General features: G+C 44.5%; 2 protein-coding genes across 4 annotated transcripts in view; one reads left to right on the top strand and one right to left on the bottom strand.

Annotated features, from left to right (window-relative positions):
- SAFB2 (scaffold attachment factor B2) overlaps nt 1–4,064 on the bottom strand; it is a 33,382-nt gene extending 29,318 nt beyond the window's left edge. The window contains exons 1-2 of one of the 2 annotated variants that reach the window (XM_060007527.1): nt 3,808–4,064; nt 2,574–2,661 (exon numbers count right to left, since the gene is read on the bottom strand). In XM_060007527.1, the coding sequence (XP_059863510.1) occupies nt 2,574–2,661; nt 3,808–3,993 (274 nt within the window). In that variant the 5' untranslated portion in view covers nt 3,994–4,064. The remainder of the gene's footprint in view (nt 1–2,573; nt 2,662–3,807) is intronic. The other variant, XM_060007528.2, reaches the window with a different exon arrangement.
- Nucleotides 4,065–4,398: 334 nt separating this feature from the next.
- Nucleotides 4,399–13,661, top strand: part of SAFB (scaffold attachment factor B) — a 34,341-nt gene continuing 25,078 nt past the window's right edge. For both annotated transcript variants that reach the window (XM_060007529.1, XM_060007530.1), the window contains exons 1-2: nt 4,399–4,692; nt 7,792–7,876. In XM_060007529.1, coding sequence (XP_059863512.1) covers nt 4,504–4,692; nt 7,792–7,876 — 274 coding nt within the window. In that variant the 5' untranslated portion in view covers nt 4,399–4,503. The remainder of the gene's footprint in view (nt 4,693–7,791; nt 7,877–13,661) is intronic.

Here is a 13,661-nt window from a genome sequence, read left to right on the forward strand (position 1 = left end):
GCCATTATCAGTGATTACTCAAAAAATATAGTTTTATTACACGTTGGGCACCGTGCTCTTCGCATTATTTAATACTCCCCACAATGCTAGCAGGTTTATTATCTGAATTTGATGCAAGAATTTCGCTCTGCTCCAAAGCTGCGACTCAAAAACTCAGCTGTACCACCTCCCATTATATGTAAACCCTGAATATCCTTTTAAAATACGCTGTTTAAAAATGTTTGATAATTGCACCCAATTTCTAGGCCTCAAATAGTAGCCTGCAGTACCCACAAAGAATGTAAATAGAAGAGAGGCAGCCCAAAAAGCCTCACCAAAAAGCACCCTAAGTGGGAGTGACAATGAGACAAATGCTGGGCAGACAGGCTACACCCAAATCCCAAGGGCCTGCTCTTGGCTGACTAAAAGCTGAAGGGTGGAGGGGAACGGGACAGCAGACAGGCACAGACACCAGAAAATCAAATTTTAACCCCAAATGTAACCTAATTCAAAATTTTAATCTTTCAAAACGCACCCACAGTTTTCAGCAATTTTGCGCATTTAGATGAGCTGGGTAAAGGACCCCTGTTCCTACTTACAATGAAACTTAAAAAGTTCAGCTACTTTTCACTTTTGAAAGGCAGTGGTTACTCATGAATTCTCAGATTTAGTCCAACTTTGTGGCAGACTCTGGAAACCAACTGGTTGATTCCTATTAATCTCAAGGACCTAATTTCAACCAGGCCACCATGAGGACCTATCACTTCATATAATTAACCATGTGCCCACACGCCTCCAAAGAACACACCAACTCTACAATTTGCAGGAGTTATCCTCTGCCCCAGGACCTCCCACCTGCTTCTTCCTTGAAGGGGAAGGGACCAGTGCCTTTTAAATCCGAAATCCCAGCAACAGCTACCTGTACTGGTACAAACACTCTCTTTACACCAATGGAAGTAACTATTATCGAGGCTTTTCTGACAAAATGCTAACTCCAAGTAGCTTTGATTTGACTTATGCTTTAACCCAGACATTCAGACGTCTATTTGAAGCACTCAGCTCAGGTTTAGTTTTTCTAATGATTCAAAGATCCCCATAGAAGCCAAGAACGTTTTGATTAGTAGGGCTTGAACCTCACGGTTTTAAATGAGCATCTACACAAAAAAAGTTCTAAACGATTATCAAGTTGTGTCAACTATTCAAAACCAAACTTTCAGATCACTGGTAACTTGATGGCAAAGTACAAAGAGGTATTTGTATGTTTCCTGCTACAGACCCATCCCTCACGATCTGTATTTGTTTGGACGGTCAGTGTTTATAGCTGAAATACAGACAGTTTCACAAGCAGTAAACACACACCAATGTTTTAGACTTCAATTCCTTATGTAACCTAACTCAAAAATTTAACTTTTCAAAACACGTGCACAAGATTTAAACAGTTAGATGAGTTCTGGAAAAGTTGTTCTGCTAAAACAGCTGTTAAAAACATAAACTGAAGTTGTTGAAAATGCTACAAGGTCATTTCATTTTACTTTCTAAGCAGCTGTCTCCCATTGCCTGAATTGAGCACTTCTTTAGATGAATGGGACACATACAGCTGTGAGAATTTTTGTGCAGCAACCTTCAAGAAAATAAGCCTGTCATGTGGGAGTTTCAAATTACACTGTCCTTACCACAATAAAATCCGATAATGAGAGCGACAGCTAATGAGGTTCTGAAGTTTTATGGAATTAAATCCTCCCCAAAATAAGTGCTATCAGCCATAAAAAATGGAGCACTGATGTATGTTACACCATGGATAAACCTTAAAAACATTATGCTCGGTGAAAGATATCAGACACAAGAAGCCACATGTTATATGATTCTATTTATATGAAATGTCCAGAATAGGCAAATCCTTAGAGAAAAAACCTCAATTAGATATTGCCGGGGAGGCGGGGGCGGGCGGCGGACATGGGAACTGACTGCTAATGGGCATGGGGGATTTCTCTTGGGGTGATGAAAATATTTTAGAATTAGAGAGTGGTGATGGTTGCATACCCTTGTAAATATACTGAAAAGCACAGCATTATACACTTTAAATAATATGAGAATTTTACAGTATGTGAATTATATCTTGATTAAAAAAAAATAAGTGTTAAAATGGGCTGGGTGCAAATACTCCGACAATCTATTCTGGACCCCAGAGAAGTTGGGTTCTGTTGGATCTCTGGTTGGTGTCATTTTCCTTGGTTTAAGGCGTAGTTTTCTGAACTAGGAAGGAAGCCAAGCAGGTGCATTTGGTTGCTCAGACCAGTTGGGGCAGCTTCCAGAGAGTGCCTTACTCTAGTTCTTTTTTAATCCCAACGACAAGAACCATGAGGTTTTCAGTACGTATTTTAATTTTACCTGGCACCTACAAATCTCTTTACTCCTCCCCAGCACCCTGACATCCTTACACATTAGGTGGTGGAAAAGCAAGCCTAACTGTTAGACGGAGAATAATAAGGGCCGCTCTCCCGACCTGGAGGGCAGGAAGAATGCTAAACCACCAGTCCTCTACGTAAGTCCTCTCAAGGCAGAGGCCTCAAGCAGCAACAAGTTCAAGCGGATACCTTTAACGCATTTCTTTGTCGTCCTCTTGCTTGTGGCTTCCAACGCGACGCCAATTTCATCAGGATCTTGACCTTCTTCCTTAACCGCCTATTGGGAAGAGACAAATTTTACAACATGGCTAAGAGCTGCAGGACAGACACTGTTCTTCCTAGGTAACAACTTCCCAGCGAACAAGCGCAAACCTTTTCTGGCAAAGAGCAACTCTGGTTCTGGTTATGTGGGCTGCCAGCCCCAAAGCCACAGGAAGAACCCAGCGACACTCGGTTCTCTCCGCAGAGGCCCCCCCCACCCAAAAGACAAAGAGATGTGTGAGATGGGGCTCCACAGAGTCTGTGACGAGTCCCGAAATGGTCCCTAACCTCCAAACTACCTCCACTTTAAGTCAACGATGCAACACACAAGAGAGGCTGCACTTGGTCTGGCATGGGCAGAGAGGGCTGCGTGCTGTTCGACAGGCCACCTTTGACCTCGGCGGAGGAAGAACACTGAACGAACTGGGTAGAGGGCAGATGGTGGTTCCAGGCGACAGTGCCTTTCGCGTGCTTGGGGACTCCGCGCTCAACTCACAAGGGCCCTACCCTCAAGAGCCTGTTCCCATCAAGGAGATGACACCTCCCCCCAACTCCCGGTACCCAACTCTGTTAAGTGCTACGAGGTGGGACAAGAAACAGAATGGTGCGACACAGGGAGTCACGGAGGTGGAACAACACTTAGGAAGGGTGGGCAAGGTGGCGACGCCTCAGACAGACCCAAAATGACAACAAAGCCCCAGCCAGATGCAGACCTGGGAGACGAGCAGCCAGGTGGAAGGCACGCTAAGAGCAAAGGTCCTGAGGCAAGAACAAGCACAGTCCCCCCGCCCTTCCTGGGAAACATCAAAGGCTCTTCAATCATCCGCTCCGCAGGGGACAAAACTGAGGCGCGGGGAGGGGACGGCACTTGTCCAAGGTCACACAGCCCCGGGAAGAGTCCAGGGGCCACCCTGCGGCTAAAACGGGCTTTCAGCGCACCGGAGGCGACCGACGGGAGGGAAAGGGGGAGGCAAAGCACAGCGAGGGGCGGTGACGGGCCAAGGTCACACAGCCGGAGCCCCAGGGGCCTGACAGCTCGGGCCGGGATCGGCCACGAGAGAAGCGGACCGGGGGCGCCCCGCCCGGGGGAGTCACGGTGACAGGCCCGCGCGGGGGCGTGCCCCGGCCTCAGGCGCCACCCCGGGGCCCCGGGCCGCCTCACCTTCTTGAGCCGCTCCATCAGGACGCTCTTGTTGCCGCCCGTGTCCAGGTTCCGCTTCTTCAGCTCCGCCCGCAAATCGATCACCCGCAAGTCACTGAGCCGCCGCGTCCCGACCTCTGAGGCGCCCGAGACGACAGCGGCTGTGCCAGAACCCGAGTCGCCGGACCCTGCCAGAGTCTCCGCCATCCCGGGTTTCCCGTCTCGGCCACCTATCCCACACACCGCCGGCGGCTGTAGCTTCTCTAAGCACAAAATGGCGCCGCCTGAGAGGAAAACGCACTCCCTTCCTCCCGCCCCGTTTTCCGGCCGCGCATGCGCGCCGCCCGGATCAGGGCTCTTAGCAGCAAGCAGGCTCGCGCGCCAACCAACCGCACGTGTCCAGCCACAACGCGCAGGCGCCGTAACCGCAGTACGCATGTGTCCAGGCAGTTCGCGGCGGGAGGCCGGCGAGACGACACGCGCCTGCGCGTATCCCCCCTCACCACACACACCGCTCCCTCCCGCCCAAGGCTCTCACCACGCATGGGCAGACGCGACCGAGAGCGTCGAACCCACGCCGTGTACGCCTGCGCAGAAGCGAGGCGCGCCGGGGCGGCTGGAGCGGTTTCTTCGCAAGCGGCGCCATTTTGTGCTGGGAGCTGAGATAAATCCGGCCCGGTTTTCTGTGAAGTGGGCGGCGGAGCCAGGGTCCCTGGAATGGCGGAGACTCTGTCAGGCCTAGGCGATTCGGGTGCGGCGGGCGCAGCGGCTCTGAGCTCCGCCTCATCGGAGACCGGGACGCGGCGCCTCAGCGACTTGAGGGTGATCGATCTGCGGGCGGAGCTGAGGAAACGGAACCTGGACTCGAGCGGCAACAAGAGCGTTTTGATGGAGCGGCTTAAAAAGGTAGAGCCGGGGCTCTGGGGGTGGGCAGGAGATGGGTCGGGGGACCCTCGCGGCCGCGACGGGGGCCTTCTGGCGTCGGGGTCCGCCCCCGGCCCCGTTTGCGGCCTGCGCTGGGCCTGGCGCCCCGGGCTTCTCCCGGCTCCTCCCAGGCCCCGGCGGGAGCTTCGAGCCCCGCCGGGCCCAGCGCCGCATCGGGGCGAGAACAAGAAAAAGAAAATCTCGACGCGAACGGGGGAGGTTGGGGGTGACGGGTACATCGGCCGAGTGCTTGTGTTATCCGTATCAGCTCCTGCTTTTCAAGGGCTTTCTTCGGCTGGTTGCATTCCGGCCTCTGAAAGTGGTCGCGGAACCCTGAAATCCTCGCTTTCTCCGCGGCGTTAGGGGACTCGGCCAAGGTCACTCGGCCGGGGTGAGGAGGTCGGGATTTGAACCGAGGCCGGCCGATTTTCTGAGCCCGTGTCGGCCGCGGGGGCGTCCTCTGGGAAGAGAGATGCTTCTTGATCCGTTAGGGCCCAGAACCCTTGAATAGGGGATTAATTTTTAAAGTAATCATATCGAGGGAATACTCAAAGGGCGGGGGGGAATGGGGAAACGGCTTAGGGATTTGCCAGTACGGGCTTGGGGATTTAGCCTGGAGGGAAAAGTGCTATTTGTAATAACCACCAGAAATGAAACAGACTTGGGGAGGTTCTAAAGGCTCCGTCAGATCTGCATGATCTTGAGCGTGGAAGACATTTAATCCCTTCTGGGCCTATTTCTCCTTGTGTCCAGTAGAAGAAAATAATAGTGTTTTCGCGTTAGGATTAAGTAAAATGGCATGAAACGGGCTTGGCGTGTTGCCCAGCGCATGTAAACACTCGAGGTGCGATCGCTGTCACGTTTCACTTTTTTCTCTGTGCCACCGCTTGGTATTTGCAAACAGGGGGTTTTAACCCCCTACCTCGAGGGTTCTGCGAAGAGCAGGGAGTTAAGTAAGTGTTTGTGCCCTTCTGCTTCCCCTGTGCTTGCCTTGTCCTGGTGGCTTCTTTCTTTTTGCCGCCTAGCGACTCTTGTATGGGGACTTCTCCTGTGTACTCGCTAAGCCTTGTTATCTATCCCCCAGCCCCGAGACAGTGCGGTTTGTCACTCATTCTACTCTCCGGCCTCCCTAACAACAGAGGATCAGAGTTTTACTTATTAATTGCTGTTTAGAGGAAGTAAGGATTATTTCCTATTACCTGGATGAGGAAACTCAGGCTTGAGAGTAGTGAGTTATTTGCTCCGAGTCAGTTGGGCCTTTCTAACTTGAGTCTGTTTTCTTTCACTATGGTTACTAACTTCCTTGACCCAGACGGGGCAGGCGGTTCATCCACTGAGATGTTTACCTGGAGAAGATGCAAGGAGGGTGAGGGTTGGCACCGGGGGACATGTGATCCATGTTGTTAGTAGCCACAAGGCCTCCTATCAACAAAGTCAAATTGCGGGGCTTTAGCCTTTATTCCCCCAGATAGTCCACAAGCCTGCAATGCTGATAGGATGGTATTGAACCTTCCCGTCAGGCGGGGGTTGAGACTGGTGTGATCTTCCATCACTAACGTCTCTGAGGGGACAAACCCATCCCTTCTTCCTTCTTTTCAGTTTCTTAGCGATGTGCTCAAAATACATAAATACCATTAGCATATATACCCATCTGCTACCCTGCCCAAGCAAGTCTGGAAGTACTGATGTTCTTCTCTTGTACTTCCGTTATCTAGTTTTTTTTTTTTTTAGGAAGGGCAAAGGAGGGAAAGGTGGAAGCAAAACACAAAGTGTAATTTGGCAAGGTCTGTAAGGATGACTCGTAGCCTACGGTCCCCCCTAGGGATGACCCTGTGAACACTACACCTAGAGGAGACACACTGAGGGGCAAACTGGTACACCTTCTGTCTGGGGTAGTTTTTGGATTCTCCTGGTGATGTTCCAGAATCTTCTGTCTCCAGGAAGAGAGTGAAAGACTTTATGTTTGTACATTCCTTGATGCCAGGGCATAACTCCAATTCTTCCTTCTGGTTCTGGCTTCAGAGAGAAGGGAGAGGTTTCTTTGTTCCTGGTACAGGTTAGATGTGGAGCCTCCACGCTGCATTCTGAATTTAGACTTTTCCAAGCTAGGAAACTCCTCATAATCTTCGAGACTTCTGAAACTGTTTACAAATAAAACAACATTTGAAATGGGTTTAAACAGAGTTTGAGAGTCCAGTAAAAACAGGGTTTTCAGTAAAACCTAACTGTGAAGCCCAGTGTCTATGGATATCAGCATTGACATGCTCAGTCCTGTTTGTTTTGTTGTTGTTGTTTTTTCTCCTGAGTGCCTCCTTGGTGCCTGGCACAGTGCAGAGCATAAGTGGGGGCTGCTCAAGTGAAGGACAGGCTCTTGGGATGGGGAGGCGGGACTTGCCAAGAGATCCTTATAATTCTGTATCCGATGAAGCAGGCCCCCTAGTGGTTGACGGCAAGGCCTCTGGAGTCAGTCAGAGATGATTGTGAAGGGATGAGGTAGTATGTGTCACATCCCATACCGTGCCACACACAGCAGGAACTCAGGCAGTGAGTGTTAGTATTCTGTACAGAGGGTGCCTAGTACAGGTGTGGCGTGGAGAGGGGTTCAGGGAGGGTCGAACAGCCCATTGTTGAGTGAAGTCATAGGTAACTAGAGAGTGTGCCTTTTCCTTTTTTGAGTTTTTTTGGGCCCAGGAATAGGATCAGTCAGATTTTGGTGATAATGTTAAAAATAACCCTAATGTTTGGTGAGTGTTTGCTTTACAAGGATAATACGAATTCTCATGACAGCTTTCCTGGGTAAGAACATTTATTAGCCCCATGTTCCAGAGTAAAAAATAAACTCACAGGGATTAAATAAGCCTGCCTGAGACCACACAGCTAAGATCTGGTAGAATCCGTCTAAATCCAGAGCCCTTGCTTGCTCTACATTGGTAGAGCTTTTTCTACGTTGGTAGAAAAAGAAAGAATGAATGAACAGGTGGGGAGAGGCCCTTTCCAGATCAGCACCCTGAAGCTTCTGTGAAAGTCAAATCTGTGTGCTGGGTGAACTTTTTGGGTGAACTTTTTTTACCTTCTCTCTAGGCAATTGAAGATGAGGGGGGTAATCCTGATGAAATTGAAATTACCTCTGAAGGAAATAAGAAGACATCAAAGAGATCCAGCAAAGGTATGGAGGATTTTATAAGCATGGCTAATGTTAGGAACGTTTTTCAAAACTGACTTCTTTTGCTAATGTGCTTGTGGACTGCCCTGTGAATCAGAAGGACCTTGAATGAAGGTTTGCATTTTCTTTCAAGATCCCTCCACTGTATTTTTGTTTCCATGGTTCTTGGGAATTCAGAGGATGGAAGAGGTACTTACACCTCTACTTATTTTCCTCTGTAAGTTTCTCAGCAGCCGTTGCTTATCCAGACTCTTAACCTTCTTTAAGTAGAGAGTGTTTAGAATTACTTGAGTCTCCTATTGACCTGACTTGTGCAAAATAACTTCCCTTTTAAATACTGCCTGGCCAAAACAGAGTTGTCACTTTTACAGACATTGCTTTCGAAAACTGCATACTGCATAAAAGCCAGATTCCACGTGGCATTAATGACCTTCACCATCTGCCCCAAATCTTCCCTTCCCTGCTTCCTCCCACACCACCTTCCTCTGTTACATATACCTTTAATCAGGTCCCAAACATGTGGTTTACTCTCTTGGCTCTCTGGGCCTTAGCTTATATGTTCTACCCACTCCTCTTCCCCATTTGTCTGCATTCAAGTCCTAGTTCATCAAGAGACAACTTCTGATCCCACCAACAGCAGGTCTTCTCTCCTTAGGTCCTCTGTGATGCCATGGCCTGAGTTTTAATGCTTACGTTTCATTCTGCCTTGTGTCACAATCAGGTTGTTGAGGACAGGGGCTGCGTCTTCCTTGTCTTTCTTCCTGCTTAGTATTTATTCATTGAGTTACTAATGGAATTCAGTGACATTCAACTACTGTTTTAAGAAAGAATTAGCTAAAACTGGGCATTTGGGCTGTCCTGAAAGTTCTCTTGGTAATTGGAGGTTTTATTGCTCAGGCCCCAAAACAAAACAAAATATTTTTACCTGGTCAGTGGTGAAGAATTGGGTGTGAAATGTCTGGCACCAATATCAACCATGCTCTGGGGTATATAAGCTCTGGGAGAACAGCAGTCAGTGACCTCACTTTGGAATGAAGTCACCTCTGTGGTCCACAGTTCATCGAGCATTTTTGGTTTTGCCCAAGTCAGTGTTTTTGCCAAGGCAAAGAGTGCTGAAAAATCAACAGAGAAAGACAGTTATAGACTGGGAAAAAGTAGAGCCTGTGGATATCCTTTTTGCTTTCTTTTTCTTTTTAACAGAAGAAGAAATGCTTGTGTTAAGGTCTTTGGAAATACAAATGTGCATTAAGTAAAGTGTTGAAATTCCTTTCCATTCACGAGGCAACCCGTTATTAAAAGTGTGGGCATATTTTCCCAGACTTATCTATGTGTCTGCAGTCATCTAAAAATGCAGAAAGATGCGCACACACCTGTGTGCCTTTGTCTTTCCTTTAAAAAAATTGGTTCTACTACACACCATATTCTCTAATTTGTTTTTTTTCATTTAGCATGTTGAGGACATTTTTCGATAGTGCTGAAAATAAAAAAAACTCATTCTTTTAACAGCTGAGTAGTCCTTCATATGATTGTACCACAGTTGAGCTCGTCAGTCTTATTACTAGACGGTTGGGGTTTGTTCCAGTTTTCAGCACAGCCGTGAACCAGAGCTATCTCTGCTGAAGGAATATGTTTTTGTTAACTTATTGGAAGTAGAATTCCGGGGTCAAAAGATATGTGCATTTTATTTTAAAAATAGCTACTAACAAATAGCTCTCCAACAGGCTGTACTGGTTAATATCTGGCAGCATAGGGGGTGGGAGAGGGTGCCAATTTCTTTAAATTCTCAATGTTGAATATTATCTTTTTTTTAATGTTGTCTTATATATAGAAGAAAAGTATTTCATTGTATTTATTTGAATTTCTCCACAGGTAAAGTTTCCATTTACATTTCTTCACAGATTAGACAGTTTCTGATGATTGGCCATCTGTATTTTCTGAATTGCCTTTTCATGCCCTTTGCCCGTTTTTCTGCTGGGTTGTTGGTCTTATTGACTCTTGAGGGCTCTCTCTCTGTAAAATGTCACAGTTGCTTTTTCCCTGTCTCTCATTTGACTTAACTAGTTTGTGGTGTTTTGGTCTTTAAAGTTTCAGTCTTTAACACAGGCAACGCAGTCATTTTATACGGGTTCTAGATTTTATGTTGTATTTTAAAAGACTGTCCTTTGCTTTAAAATTATTATTTTTTAAATCATTCTGCATTTTGGAGTGGTATTTATGGTTTTATTTTGAGTTCATTTGGAGTTTATTTTTGCATATGATGTGAGATAATGAGGGATCAAAATATGGAACATTCCTATCAGACTCCTCGTGCCCTTGCCCAGTTATAGTCCCTGCCTGTCCCTCGAAGGGGGGGAGAATATGTGATTACTTTGACCATAGATTAGTTTTGCCTGTTCTAGAGCTTCAAGTGAAATAGACCCATTTAATACAAATTTTTTTATTTTGTTGGCAGCACCGCACGGCTTGTGGGGTCTTAGTTCCCTGACCAGGGATTGAACCCGGGCCCTCAGCAGTGAGACCATGGAGTCCTAACCACTGGACTGCCAGGGAATTCCCAATACAAACTCTTTTGTGTCTGGTTTCTTATGCTTGGTGTGATTCTATTCTGGAGTTTTACAGTACATATTGATATTTAATAGGGCAAGTCTATAAGTTCTGAATTATTTACGACTATCTTATTAGATTTTATCATGATTTTAACTGAAAATAGTTTTTTCATCTCCCCTGTTTGAACAAACTCAAAATGGTTTGAAATCTGATTATTTTAATCAGAATCCTAGAAAGCACACCTCAAGTAATCTCAGCATCCCTCCAAAGTAGTTTCACACCAATACTTTGTTTAGCAGAATCTTTTAAAATAATTATCAGCAAAATAATTTAACTAGAAAAGCAAAGTCAGCATCTTTGCTTTTTAAGCTGTTGCCTGATTCTGTGTTGCTGGGTTGTCTTTGTTTCTTTTGATATAATTTCTTTCTTTTTTTTAGAATAACCTTAGAATAACCATCAAATGCATTTTAATAATTGGCAAAATTTTGAACAGATACTTCACAAGAGAATATAAATAAATGGCCAGTGACCACATCAAAAAATGCTTGTCATTACCTATCAAAGAAAATAAAATTAAAATGACTAGAAATGCTAGAAAACAACTATTAAAATAGCAAAGATATAGAAAAACAAACTCCCATACACTGCTGTAGAGTATGTAAAATGATGCTATTTGGGGAAAAAAATTGGCACATACTTACAAAATTGAAACTTCAACTAAAATACAACCCAATTATTCCACTCCTGTTTCTTTAGCCAAAATAAATGAAAGCATAGATCCACACAAAAATTTGAAAATGAATGTACAACGTATCTTTTTTTTAGGAGACATAATTTCATACTTAGAAAAGATGCAAGAATAATACAAGGAATTCTCATATATCCTCATCCAGATTCCCCAAATGTTAGCATTTTATTACATTTGTTTTATCCTTTTCTTTCTCAGGACAGGTCAGGAGCGGGGAGAGAGAGAGAAAGAGAGAAAGGGGGGTGGAGAGGGAGAGAGAGAAAGAAAGAGAGAGAGAGAAAGAGAGAGAGATAAAATAAATGTAATATATATATATATTTTTCCCCCTGAACTGTTTGAGAATAAGTTGCATGTATGTGCCCCTTTGCCCCTAGAGACCGCAGTATTTTCTAAAAGCAGGGACATTACGTGATCATACGTAATTACCAAAATCAAGAAATTAATGTTAATATACTGTAATCTAAGCTTAGACCTTATTTAGATTTAGCCATTTGTTCCAATAATGTTCTTCATAACTCAAAACAAGAAAAAATCGGGTCTTTTCATAGCCTTCAGTTGTCACGTCTTTTCAGTTTCCTTTAATCTGCAACAGTTCCTAAGACTTGCTTTGTATTTGTGACATTACCATTTTTTGAAGAGCATAGACCACTTATTTTGAAGCCTGTTTTTCAATTTAGGTTTTTTTGGTTTGTTTTGTTTTGTTTTTTTTCCCCTCGTGATTAGGTTCAAATTATACACTTTTGTCAGAAATACCACCGGAAGTGTTATTTTTCTCAGTTAACCTCCTTAGAGGCACATCCTGACCATTTGTGTAAGTGACTTGAGGTGGTATTGGTTGGGTTTCTCCACTGGAAAGTTAACTGTTTTACTCTTTGTAATTGTATCTATGGGGAACATACTTTGTGACTTATAAATATCCGTTTCACCCTCCACTAGTGTCAGCATTCACTGAGTCTCGTCCAGTGGTGATTTTCTAAATTTATCATTCCATCTTTGGTAGTTGGTTTTCTGCCATAAGAGGTAGCTTGCCCTTCTCCCCCACTTATCAGTGTGAACTTAGAGATTCCTATTTTATTCAGTAGGTGATAAGTAAGCCTTTATGATTATTATTTTGATGTTCAGATTGTCCCAATGAGAGTCCTTCAGGCTGGCTCCTGTGTCTTTTTGACATGATCACTTCATTCTTTGAACACTTACTTTCTGGCACAAGACAGTGTTCCAGTGTCTGTTGCTTTCCCTGCCCCACACTGGGAATCAGGCATTTCTTCCAGGTGCCCTCCTTCCTTTTTGTGGAGTGTGCTGTTGTACTCTTTGCTACTGGGATGTCAACTCCTTGGCCAGTGCTGGGTCTGTAAGGTCTTTTGGTCTCAGTGTGCCTCATGAAATTAAATAATGGTAAAGCAATCTGAAATAAGCCAATGACAGCTTAAGAAATGAGAAAAAAATATGGGAATTCCCTGGCGGTCCAGTGGTTAGGACTCTGCGCTCTCACTGCCAAGGGCTGGGGTTCGATCCCTGGTCAGGGGACTAAGATCCCGCAAGCTGAACAACGTGGCCACAAAAAAATAAAGCTCTGGCTAATATGAACAGTGCACCTGAAAAACTCACTAGCTAGTTATAATTGTTCATCACTTGATTCTCTTGCGTTTTTGAGGTGGCATTGATAGATCATCCACAAGTCAAAGACTTAAGCAAGTTATTGCCAGAAGCCATTAAAAATAGATATACTGTTCTTAAATAGTAAGTAAAGCTAAAAGGAAATATTCTAGTAGCGTGACATGACTAATTTTGAGAAGGTTTTCCTAGATGTGGTGACTTGATATAAAGTTCTCAATTCCCCCCAAAGTAACCTAAAAGAAACTTTGAGATTTGTCTGTTCTAAAATTAATCAAAAAGAAAATATACAAGAATAGCTAAAATTGAAAAACAGTGTTGCATACTTGCTCTCATTTTAACGATAAGATATTGAAACAGAGTGGGGAGTTTAAGGATTTGCTCATTATAAAGGAAGCACTAAGGATTTTTCAGTAAACAATGTTGGAACAGTTGGCTATCTGGTGGTAGGGAAAATCTCTATTAACCTTCTTCTGTGCAAAATAGAAATTCCAACTAGAATAGTATTTTTGTAATATAGTGGTAAGGAAGGCCTGAAATGAGACTTAAAAAACAGAAACTATAAAGAATAAATTTGGCTACTTGAAAATTTTAAGCCTCTCTTGATAAAAGATACCATAAGTAAGATACAACAACTGGGAGAAAATATTACAGCATGTAAGCATCCAGAAAGCATTAAATATTCGTACAAATTAATAAAATAGACAATCCAGTTGACAAAGAACAACAGAGATTATGAATAGGCAGTTCACAGATGAAAGAAACAAACAAGGCCTATATACAAGGGAAAAAAATTCCCTTGCTGGTAACTGAAGGAAAGTAAATAAAAATAATGAGATACCATTTTTGCCTGTTACACTGGTAAAAATTTACACAATT

This window comes from Delphinus delphis, chromosome 3 (genome assembly GCF_949987515.2).
Source record: "Delphinus delphis chromosome 3, mDelDel1.2, whole genome shotgun sequence".
NCBI classification, from domain to species: domain Eukaryota; kingdom Metazoa; phylum Chordata; class Mammalia; order Artiodactyla; family Delphinidae; genus Delphinus; species Delphinus delphis.